Source organism: Bufo gargarizans, chromosome 1 (genome assembly GCF_014858855.1).
Source record: "Bufo gargarizans isolate SCDJY-AF-19 chromosome 1, ASM1485885v1, whole genome shotgun sequence".
NCBI lineage: Eukaryota > Metazoa > Chordata > Amphibia > Anura > Bufonidae > Bufo > Bufo gargarizans.
Genome location: NC_058080.1, coordinates 540,583,403 through 540,595,948, shown reverse-complemented (window position 1 = coordinate 540,595,948; position 12,546 = coordinate 540,583,403). Strand labels below are relative to the sequence as shown.

The window sequence follows — 12,546 nt, the reverse complement described above, 5'->3', positions numbered from 1 at the left end:
AGATGTGGTATTGGCCCGATAATAATGCCAGCCACTGTACCCACATAACAGTGCCAGTCACTTTATGGTGCAGTACCTGTTACATGTGAGCATCCAGTCTTCTTGATTGAAGTGACATTGTACAGAACTTTTACCCAAGAGAAGCAATCTAGCTGATCTCTTCTGATTTAAGGTCATATGTATTTGCGGGTTTTCTGGCATATAAAATTCACACTATATTTGCTTTAAAAGTTCCACCTTTTTAATTCTGTTGCCAGTTTTGAAAAGTGGTGAAAATTGTTGGTAGGGTGAGATGAGTGGGGGCAGGTCCAATGTCGGTCTGAGATGCTTATATAACTTTCACTAGAAACTAGTCTACATCTGCTGATAGCAGGTATATAAAGGAAATGTACTAAAGGCTCAAGCATATGAACAATTTTCATGTCTGGTTGCTGTCTGTTTAAAGACAACAGCACCCCGGCTAAAAAACTGTAAAGTGGCATTCCAATACGGGATATTTATGGCATATCTGAGGCTTGCTCCTATCTCAAGGATGGGGGCCCAAAGTAAACGGATAGCAAGCTGCGCATTTGAAGCTGTGGGACTTATGAAAGTTGCCAAATGATGAATGATGGCTATTTTCAGAAGTCTCATAGCTGCAATGGAGGGATGGCTACACATGCGCGACTTGCTGTCCATACGCTGCTATCGGACTTTCCTTGCTCAGCTATTTTCAGAAGTCCCATAACAGTGAATAGAGAGGAAGCTCCTCATGGACATTGTACTCTCCATTCTTTTTTGGGCAACATTTTTTAGATAGTAACCAGTCCAAGAGATGGGACCCACACAGGCTCGGACTGGCCCACAGGGGTACAGGTGAATCCCCCGGTGGGCCCCTGAGGAAGGTGGGCCCCTAGTTTCCCACCCCCTGCACAAGTGGCACATAACACAGTAGACTTACTGCACTAAATACATATATTCAATGTACAGCTCCTCCACCAGCCTATGTTTATATATATTTTTTTTTATAGATTATTAAAGCAACTCCCCAGTTTATTATTATAGACACGATCAGAGTTGAGATGACTTCTAGGTATAGAGGAAAGCTAGTCAGTGTCCTCTTTTCCCCATGACCTAACTTCTCAAAGTTACCGCAGGGACTCTCATATTCAATAATCCGGTAGCATATTGCTGCTGTGTGAGCAGGTAATATTTTAATGTATCCGTACAGCCCAAAATAAATTTTACTGGTGGGCCCTAGGCACCCCAGTCCGACACTGGACCCACACCTATTGTATATGTTCTACATCTTGCATTTTTTCACCTAGGTCTTGCCCTTTCAAGTCAATAGGTCAGTGAAACAAAATTCAACCCCACTGAAGTGCACTGAAGCTTGGTCCGTTTCTTACTGATGGTTGCTAGTAGATGCTGTTTGTCATTCTTCAGGTTTTTTGCATGTGCATAAAAACTAATGACATGAGCACATGAAATTAACAGATCAGAGAGAATTCTGAAGCAAATAGAGAAGAACAGTTTTTCAGTGGCAGAGTTTCAAATCGTTTGCTGCATGGATGCCCCAAATAAGGCCCAAATTTGGGTCTATTAATAAATGTGGTGCATTGTATCCTAGTACACTGTAGGTTAAGACTGGTGTATACAAATGACACATTTAAGATGTGTAAGCCACTGAATATTTTTGTTGTATCTTATCCTAATGTACTGTACTTAAAGGGGTTTTCCGAGATTTTTTAGCTGACTATCCTCTGCATGTGTCATCAGTATCTGAGTCTGACACCCGGGACCCCCTAATGATCAACTGTTTGAGAAGGCACCAGCACACTCAGTAGCGCCACAGCCTTGGTATGTGCTTGGTATCGCAGCTCAGCCCCATTGACTTCGCTGAGCAGTACCTAGGCCAAATGACTGATGAACGTGACATCACATAGTCTAGGGCAGGCATGTCCAAACTGCGGCCCTCCAGCTGTTGCAAAACTACAACTCCCAGCATGCCCTAATAGCTGTAAGTTATCCAGGCATGCTGGGAGTTGTAGTTTTGCAACAGCTGGAGGGCCGCAGTTTGGACATGCCTGGTCTAGGGAAAGCTGGACAAGGACACTGCGCTACTGCGAGCGCCGCGGCCTTCTCAAACAGCTGATCGTCGGGGGTCTCAGATGTCATAACCCCACAGATTAGATAAGTCTCTGGAAAATCCCTTTCAAGCAAATTACAGTATATTGGAATACGATGCTGCAAATGTATTCAGTGGCTCACACATCTTAAATGTGGGAAAATATGGCTTAGCATTGCCTGTCCGTGTGCAAGAAATTGAGATGCCCATATATATAGTGTGCATGGTGCCCAATAAGGTAGGGCAATGTTAGTAATACAAAACTCTGATGACTCCTGGACACTTGGGAAGGTTCTCCAAAAAAAATAATTTCGGTTTAGAGACAATTATAGTTTTTTGCAGTTGTTGATGATAGGATAAAAAAAGCAAGAGTTTTTTCAAATGACGATTATTCCATTTATAAATGTCATCAGCACCTTACGTGTATACAGTTTTACATTCAGTATCTCTATCTGAAAATAACACTTCCTTTTTTTTCTAATGACAGGTTTACTTCTATGCGTATGACGTTTTCCAAAATGCAGGTATTCCAGCCAGTGAGGCCCCATACGTCTCTCTTGGAATCGGGATCATGGAAATTCTCACAACAGTGCTGTGTGTAAGTACTGGACTAATTTGGTTTCCACCCCATATTCATTCATGAACAAGACCCAGCTTTACTGGCACATGTAATTCCTTTTCATGCTTTTCAGTACCTTTACTGTATTTTTATAGGGCTTTCTCATTGATCGTCTGGGCAGAAAAACACTACTATGGGCGAACTATGTGATCTTAGCGTTAACATTGACCTTGCTCACTGCCACACTCTCTCTTCAGGTAAGAGCTATGCTGCTTAAATACACAAACAAATTATATGACCCCAAATAGTGTGTGGATAGGCGTATTATGGCACATATTTTATTTATATATAGTCCTTTTCGACCAAATATAGCCTTTTTTCCTATTGCTTATTGAATTAAAACTTAACTTTTATTATTTTCTATTTTAATATGTCTATTTAGTGAGGAAGTATTTAAAAGTATCAGTGGGTGGCACAGTTTCGGGACCATGACAAAATTATATTCAGCGTCCTGCTTTAAGTCTCTGTAGCAGGAGCTTAGATTAGTATACTGTGTCCGTGGCCACGTGCTTCCACCCACACTCTTAATCTCTCTATGCCCTGTATTCCAACATATGTTGGTGTTTTAGTTGATCTGTGCCCCTAACTGGTATTAAAATGCCTAACAGACACTGCCCATGACATGTTTCATCGGCGTCTTCAGGGGATCGGGCAGTGCGTGTGTGTGCAGCTGCGGGACAATTTATAACCTAGCGTGCTGACATCATAAGGCTACTTCCACACTAGTGTTTTGGCTTTCCGTTTGTGAGATCCATTCAGGGCTCTCAAAAGCGGTCCAAAAAGGATCAGTTTTGCCCTAATGCATTCTGAATGGAAAAGGATCCGCTCAGAATGCATCAGTTTGCCTCCGTTCAGTCATAATTCCGCTCTGAAAGCGGACACCAAAACGCTGCCTGCAGTGTTTTGCTGTCCGCCTGATGAAGTGGAGCCAAACAGATCCATCCTGGCACACAATGTAAGTCAATGGGGATGGATCAGTTTTCGCTGACACAATATTGCACAATAGAAAACGGATCCGTCCCCCATTGACTTTCAATGGTGTTCAAGACGGATGCATTGTACTCGCCGAAGCGTCAAGGAAGTCGGGCGCTGTATTTTCCTACATATATTTTGGGGCAGTCACATTTGATAACATATACCACACCTGTTAATTTACCATTTATATAGTCTTTTATTTGGTATAAATTGTAAATCAACAGGTGTCACCTGTTGATTTACAATTTATACCAAATAAAAGACTATATAAATGGTAAATTAACAGGTGTGGTATATGTTATCAAATGTGACTGCCCCAAAATATATGTAGGAAAAACAATACAGGAATTAAGAAGACTGATTTCTAGACACCTGAGCAGTATCAAGACAGAAGAGAATACTTCTATATCCAGACATATAAGATCTCAACATCAGGGAAACACCTCGAACCTCAAATTTTGGGGCATTACCAAAATTAAATCTGGTCCGAGACAAGGGAGTATTGACAAAAGATTATAACAGGAGGAGACAAGATGGTTTACCGTCTCAATAGTCTCGCTCCTCATGGCCTAAATGAATGCTTTACCTATTCATCCTTCCTGTAATAAGCTCATAGCAATATAAAGATACAAAATGTAAAGAAGAATTATCATTGAGGAAATAAATGGAAAAATGAATAGACTGGGACAGTTTTTTTCTAAAACAAAATGTATTTAGATAATAAATCATTATACAGTACAAGTACCTAAATTCTAGAACTTTAAATTGACCTGGCAATATACAATGTTGATGGATGGTGTTGTTCTGTAGTATAATCTCTATTTAGTAATGATCCTATGGAAAAGAGAAGAAATGTGGATTTGAATGAGTATTAACAATAAACATAAAATAAATGCAATAAAAATTATCTGAAGCAAAAATCTACGAGAATATAATTTGTAATAATAAGATGACCTATATATATTCTGAGCTTCAAGAAGAATAGAAGAATATACTAACGGATGTGAATAATAAATAATTAATTCCTTTATTTCCAAAATAAATAAAGCAAAAATAAATTAGAGCAAATTACCACAGTGAATAAATGAAAAAATTTGGTGACCCTCAAGAAGTACTCCATATACAGTGAGGAACAGAAGTATTTGAACACCCTGCGATTTTGTAAGTTCTCCCACTTAGAAATCATGGAGGGGTCTGAAATTCACATTGGAGGTGCATTCCCACTCTGAGAGACAGAATTTAAAAAATAATTTCAGGAAATCACATTGTATGATTTTTAAAGAATGTATTTGTCTTGCACTGCTGAACATAAGTATTTGAACACCTGAGAAACAGCAAGAATTTTGGCTCTCAAAGACCTGTTACTGTGCCTTTAAAAAGTCCACCTCTACTCCACTCATTAATCTAACTTAGTAGCACCTGTCTGAGCTCTTTAAAGACACCTGTCCACCCCACAGTCAGTCAGACACCCACTACTACCATTTGCAAGACCAAAGAGCTGTCAAAAGACACGAGACAAGGCTACGGCAATTGCCAAGCAGCTTGATGAAAGTAGATCAACTGTTGGAGCAATTGTTAGAAAATGGAAGAGGCTAAAGGCTCTCCAGCTGTTGCAAAACTCCCAGCATGCCCAGACTGCCTACAGCAGGGCATGGTGGGAGTTGTAGTTTTACAACAGCTGGAGAGACGCAGGTTGGCCATCCCTGGTTTATGACCTCTTAGTAGTTTAGAGATAAGGGTTTTTAGATGACCGGCACAAAGTGAAAGTACCAGTCACACAGTTAGAAAAACAGTTAACCCTTGGTGACAGAATGGCTCAATATTTTTAATAGAGGCCAATAAGGAAAATATGATTTTTACCAAAAAATGAATAAAATGCAATCATAAACATAAATTGCCTCCAAAAGTGTGTATAACCTTTAAACACCAAAGAGGGTATGTGAAGTGAATAACATTTTAGATTATATGATAATTTTTAGCTGTGACACCAGGGTGCTCTCTGTGTCGGGAGGATTCCCCATCTTTTCAGCAGCTTCCATATATTTTGTCTTTATTGATTTGTTTAATGTAGTAATAAAGTTATAATATTTGTATCAATTGGACCAGAACTTTTCAGTTTTCCTTATGCTTGGAAGAGCCATGCTGCTGCCATCATGTGAATATCAATTTCATAAATCAGGCAGTGCACATTAAAAAGATAAGACTTCCAGTAATCTTTTATGTTACATTTCTTATATTTAAAGATGCGGAAAAGGGCAATTCATCTTATGCAACATTATACTATAGTATTGTACACTTTTTGTAAGAACACCATAGCAGAAACAGGAAAGGACAATGTTCTACATATACGGCATGCTCATATATTCCATTAGTGGTGGAACTGTATTACTATTACATCTGTGAAACTATACCAAATAAATTGGTGTTTTGGCATGATGTATCGCAACAGAAAGGAGCAGTTGTAGAAGCTTTCTTCAGGAAGCTTTCACATACGCCGCTTTTGATTTTATGTAATTTTTTAAGCCAAAATTAGGAATGAATTGCTTTGGCTTCAAAATCTGCATACAGATGGCATGTGTGAGAGCACCCGTAAAGCCCCAATCACATGGGGGGATTGGGTGCCAAAAATCTGCCGGCGGACGTGCAGAATCTGCCTTCCATTGTTTTCAATGAGGGGCTGCAGTTCAAATCCGTGATTGCTTGGAAAAAAAAGGGCATGTACTTTCTTGATGTGATCACAGCTGTAAACCACAGCCTCATGAACAGCAGTACAGCCTTCTATTGAAAACAAGGGGAGAAGGAGTCTTCACTGACACAAGCAACCATTTTGGTGCAGAAGCCAAATTGTGCTGACAAAACTGACGTGTGAATGGGCCTTTAACTCGAATAACACCTTTCGATGGAGTTTTTTTGGAGCCAAAGCCAAAAGTGGGTCCTAAAGGAAGAGTAAGTGTAAAAGAAAGATTGATGAAAAGTCTTATTGTGTCTGCTCCTGTGTTTGACTCAACACACTACATGATTCCATGTAGATTCCAGCCTCTAAATATGTAAATGGTTTAAATATATTAATGGCATATATTTTTTAATCAGTCCATGTATTCGGCTTCTAGTCTTAGTTCTTAACTTCTTCCTTTGTTTGGACTTTGCCGTTCACTTCGTTTAGAGAGGGAAGTGGATTAGTTATCGCATCACAGATTGCACTGATAAGGACACAGGCAGAGCTCCAAACAGTGCAAAGTATCATACTGAAAGCAAACACAGTCCTAAATTCACATTAGTAAGTTACCAAATGCCATCTAACCATGTTTTTTTTTATCTGTGTCTGTATATGCATATACAGTGAGATTAACTCCACTACAGGATCAGACACACAGGCCCATATTTACTACTCCTAAAGATGATGTACACTTAGACCGACTGTGTAGACCTGCATCTGATTTATCACAGGGGCTCAGGCTGGATGATACATGTGGTGCAGGGAGAGACCCTTTTCTCTGACTTTATACCAACTACTGGTTGGCTTACGATGAGACTTCGAGATTTATTTGCCAGAAGTGTCGTTTTGATGCAAAATTGTGCATCTCTGGCCCTGTCCTTTCCAGCAAACTTGGGGCTATTTCTGTTAAGTCTTTCACCCTTGGCAAATATGTCAGAAGAAAGTATAGAAATCCAGTTTTCTCCCCTTTTAGACAAAATTTTGCCGCAGACACATTAGTAAATCTGGGCCACAGTTTGTTTCTAGTTTACAATTAGAAGAGCCCACATATTTGCATATGAACTGTATAAATAAATCTGTAGGATTAAAAAATAAAAATAAAATACTATTTACAAAGTTGCCCTATTTTCTATATTAATATTAATTAATATTAGCTAAAATTGGTTGTAAAGGTGGACGTATCCTGTTTATTCTAATAAATGCCAACTCCCTTCATATAGAAGATTTTTCCGATGTGCTGTTTACACAATACTTCTGTTTTCCTGCAGGATTTATACTCTTGGATGCCATATGGTTCTTGTATGTTGATCTTCATCTTTACATTGAGCTACGGCTTGGGACCAGGTCAGTAGAATAAATGCACCATTTTCGTCTGAATTCTTCTGCTCTTTAGAGGGAATCTGTCAGCTCCACCCCTTCTTCCCCCCAAAGTATAATAAGCAGTGAATAGTGTAAGTGATGCCAAGTCTGATTAAATAATTTATATCTTCGCACTCACTTTCATTCTGACACTGAGCTCCTACAAACCAGCAATGAAATGCTTCGAGAGGACTCCTCTTTGAGTCCTCTCTACTATGTGCATTATGGGCACGGGAATCCTCTTATTGCATTTCAGAGTATGAAGATAAAAATCACATAACCGGACTAGGCGTCACTTACTACATACACAGCTTATTCTAGTTTGGGTAGTGTTTCAGGGCTGACAGATTTCCTTTAACATGATAAAAATTAGTCTTATGTTATTGGGATATTATCTTCTGAAATATTATGGATAAAGTCAAGTGAAAAATAGCAAATTCATATTTTCATGTTTGTAAATGACTAAATTGTTAGTGATGGATATTGTTTTTAATATTTATTTTATAGGAGGAGTTACTTGTGTCCTGCCCACAGAGCTATTTGTTCAGTGCTACAGACCAGCTGCATATGCCATAACTGGAGCCCTCATTTGGCTGGGATTATTTGTGATAGGCTTGGCATTTCCTTTTGTTGAGGTAGGATCTTCAACACAGCAGGTGTAAACTACATGAGTTGCATAGAGAAATGAAGGCTCTGTCATGTTTAGCTGTTATTTTGGCCTACTCTGGTTTTCTAATCTAAAATTCACAGAGCACTTAGAATGATTGCTCGTTATGCTAAGTAGTGATGATTTAAAATGGCCACAAGCAACGTAGAATGTGAGCAGGATTGTTTGTTTCCACCTGCAGAGCTGCCTGGCGGAAGGGGGTGGCGGCTCACTAACCTTGCTCCGGCACTTGCATGTACAACACATAGATGAGCGTTCCTGTCAGGCTGCTGAGCCATGATTGCATATCATAGACAGGATTGCATCATTACCATTTATTGTAGAGCAGTCTAGTGAGGCCCTGTCGCTTCACCATTCTAGGCTGCTCTTCAGGTATCAGAAATGTATTAAGGGATTTGTGCCAGTTATGTAGCATAAACAAATTTTCTTGCTTGAAAGTCAATTTTGAAAAAGGTGAGAAAAGTAAGCAGGGTTAACAAGGAGGGGCATGGTTCCATCGCTCCGACAAATGTATTATTACTTAAAGGCTATGGACATCTTCTCCAACTTTTTTTTCTTTTGCCCATTGCATTTATAGTATGGAGAAAATGATTTCTCCAATTGACTGTTCCTTTTGAACAGCAAGCTGCTGTGTTCACTTTTGTAGAAATCCATCAGGTTTGATATCAGACGGGGAGCCTACAGCCCCTCACATCTGCTCTAGGGGGTGTGTCTCTAGTCTCTGTATATGCCTATGTATAAGGAACCAGTGCTGTCTTTCCCTAAAATGTGTAGGCACGTGGTACATGATTATACTGGCATCAGCAGGCAGGAGATCTTCCCTCTGCTCCGACAGTGTAGGAGTCATTCTACAGCAGCACTCACTGACTGCTCTGCCGCCTCTGCACACTCCCACTACTTTCACTTTCTCACCAGACTGCAGAGGTGTGCAGGGAGGAAGGTATGTGCCTCTGTAAACTGATGCAGGGGAGGAGGCAAGGATGTGTAGACAGGTCAGGGGTGCAGTCATGGGGAGGTGGTGGAGCAGGGACAGAGCTGGTCGACCGGAGGCTATGTGTTCAATATCAGCAGCACAGACCAGAGGCATGGAGTAGGAGCCCTGTCTGTGAGGCTGGTAAGTAATGCAGCTGACAAGGGTCACCAGTTTTCTGTCCTACTGCTACTAATAGGTTACTCATAGACACATCACACTTACAAAATCTGAGCTATTATGGGGGAGATTTATGAAAGCTCACTATCCTGGTCCTATGCAAGTCTAGGTAGAACCTGGTCAAGAGAGTGGGTTCTACATAAACCTGTAAGGGACCAGGGCTGTCTAACAGTGAGTAGGTGGAGTTATGCAAACCGAGAGAGTAGAGGAGTAGGGGAGCAAAGCTGAAGGGAACCCCCACAGAGCCAGAATTGAGAGTGTAGAAGAGTCTAGAAGAGTTGCTGTGTGTATAGAAAAGGTAGCTCAGTACAAAACACAGATATTTGTTCTACAGTAGTTAAGTAAGATAAGTGTTAATTGGATTTTCATGCACAAAAGGTGCCCATAGCCTTTAAAGAGAGAAGTTATCCTATGAAAAGTATATATCTCCTATTCACAGGATAGGTGATATCAGATTTCAAGGGTCCGACAGCTGGGACCCTCATCTATCTTGAGAACAAGGACGTCCTGATTCCACTCTGTAAATGGAGTGGTATTAGTCATAGCTGTTCAACTCTCTATTCCTTTATATGGGATTCATTGAGTGCTTTCCTACAAGGGTGGTTTTAGCATCAGAAAGCAACAAACAAAATCTCTAATTTGTACAAAAATTCAAAAATGCAATTATTTGTCACCAGAAAACTAGAGCACAGGGCTTCATAAACCCCCACCATCACCACCACCATTCTATAGTAAACATTGTGAACATTATGCTAACCCTGTTGACTATTATTAAAGATTATTTTAAAACTTTTATTTTAGAAATGTCTCTAAGGTTAGCCACAAACTCTCACTATGGATGATACCACCAAAAGCAATATTTTGTGCTACTAATTGGTAGATCTATCAGAAAAATGCATCACATGAAAGATTAATGTCATATATAAAAAAGGGGGAGGTCTCTGGTACATTTATTAAATTGTTGCACTGCTAATGTAACTGTTTGCAGTCATAGACTAGCCAAACACTGAAGCCATACAAAAATAATACATGTGAAAAGATTCAGCCACACTAGAAGTTACATTACTGTACTCTGTTTTTCAATAGGAGGCATTGGGGACATTCTGCTTCATTTTCTTCTTGGTTTACTGCATCTCTGCGGCTATATTTTCCTTCTGGATACTACCAGAGACCAAGGATCGGAGTATGATGGAAATCCTGGAATCCTTTAGCAAGCTTAATTTTGGATCTAATAAAGACAAGGTCAACGAGAATAACGTTTTTTGTACTAGACTTTAATATAAAGAATAACTGCTGTTTTATTTTTTTCCCATAAATCATTAGTACAAATGAAGATAAGAAACTTTATAATATCTTATTTCTTTTCGCCACTTATCAAACTCCTCTCTTGCTCCACGATTACCTCTTTCACACTGATCACTCACTCTGAATTCACTGCTAAAATGCATCTTCAGTAAAGCTGGGTTACCAGCTTACTGAGGGATCAGGTTTCAATTAGATCCCATTAAAGTCTATGGAAAGTGCAAGGATGAGGAGTGAGCTGTTGGAGGGAGGCACAGACACACAGAGATGCTGGTTAAGGCTGTAGTAGGTTTTCTGCCCCACCCAGTGCTGAATTTATAGCCACACTTCCCAGTTCTGATATATAATGTCCTGCATGCTGTTGCTGCTTGGTGGTGTGCTAAAGAACATAATTTCCTCTTATTTATATGTGTGCTGTGTATGGGAGACATCGAAGTACCTAGTCTCCACCTCTCCTGGTGAAAGCTGCATATTTTGAAACAAAATCTACCTGCACGACAGTTACTCTTAAAGACTGGCAGACACACTGGGGCACATTTATTAAGACAGTGTTTCAAACAACAGTTTAAAAAAAAGAAAAAAAAACAAAAAACATTGGAATACATTTTTTCAAATTTTTTAAAAGCGCATATCATAATATTAATAACCCTGTCTCAAAGGATTGCATATTTATTTTTGCATTATTTGTGATTTTGTTTCCAGTTTTTTGTAGAAATTGTGACTTTACGCTAAACAACTGACACAAAGCTGTTGATAAATTATCCTTGTTGTGTGTGAATATATGTATTTATTGTTTAACCTTAGGACCATGAATTTCTAGAAAATAAAGCGTTAAAGGATTTTATTGTGGCTCCTGTTATTGGATGGCATAACCAGGCTTTTATATTATTGAAGCATTAGCCTACTATTTTTTAGGGCTAATGCATATGTTCATGTCATACAAATCCTGAATGTAATACCCCAAAAAATCTACGGACCCATACTCTAGACTCAGAAGTGAACTTCATTTTTATTGTCACACACTTCTTGAAACTCTATGGTGCCAATGAGTACATTAAATGGCAGCTAACAGGTGGATTATGACATAATATGAAGCTGCCAATAGCCACAATTGCCACAAGTAAAAAAAAACTGTGAAAAAGTTGTTGCAGTAATCCTAATTATTCCACTATTATTTTTTCAAGTCATGAAAATAACCATAGCTCAGCCAATGTAAAATTACGTCTCTCTGTACACCAATAAACAGCCAGCTAGAGCATATATTAACAAATGGCTATGTATATATAGAAGTAATTGGACAGCCACTCAGTTTTTTTGCCTCCAGCAAACCCCTAATCTTTGTGAGACCTCAGATCAGATCCACAATTTTCATCAGGCCTCAGATCAGGCCCCCAATCTTTTTGACATCTCAGATCAGACCCACAATCTTCATCAGACCCCCTATCTCCACCAGACTTCAGATAAGACCCCAAGCTTCATCAGACCCCAATCTTTGATAGGCCTCAGATCAGACAAAAAAAGAAATAAAACACCTTACCTCTTCTGCTCTGGATGGGTCTGCCACTTGGAAGATCAAGCGCGCTCTTCCTGCAGCACTGCACTGTGACCTGATTTCACACAGCGTCAGGTCATAGTGCACGTCAGCGAGCAC

At 39.6% G+C, this 12,546-nt stretch overlaps 1 protein-coding gene across 1 annotated transcript; it reads left to right on the top strand.

Moving 5' to 3' along the window:
• The first annotated feature begins 2,599 nt into the window (after positions 1–2,599).
• Positions 2,600–10,871, top strand: LOC122924433 (solute carrier family 2, facilitated glucose transporter member 9-like). Its single transcript, XM_044275529.1, has 5 exons — positions 2,600–2,705; positions 2,822–2,923; positions 7,686–7,761; positions 8,284–8,411; positions 10,680–10,871. Exons 1-5 carry the CDS (start codon positions 2,679–2,681, stop codon positions 10,869–10,871), a joined length of 525 nt encoding a protein of 174 aa, XP_044131464.1. The 5' UTR covers positions 2,600–2,678.
• The last annotated feature ends 1,675 nt before the right edge of the window (positions 10,872–12,546 follow it).

What these genes read in the sequence shown, in the direction of transcription:
- LOC122924433 (XM_044275529.1), top strand. Translation starts at nt 2,679, where the DNA reads ATGGAAATTCTCACAACAGTGCTGTGT. An exon ending in TTCTCACAACAGTGCTGTGT is followed by an intron (nt 2,706 to 2,821) that starts GTAAGTACTGGA and finishes GTATTTTTATAG; the next exon opens with GGCTTTCTCATTGATCGTCT. An exon ending in TGGCATTTCCTTTTGTTGAG is followed by an intron (nt 8,412 to 10,679) that starts GTAGGATCTTCA and finishes GTTTTTCAATAG; the next exon opens with GAGGCATTGGGGACATTCTG.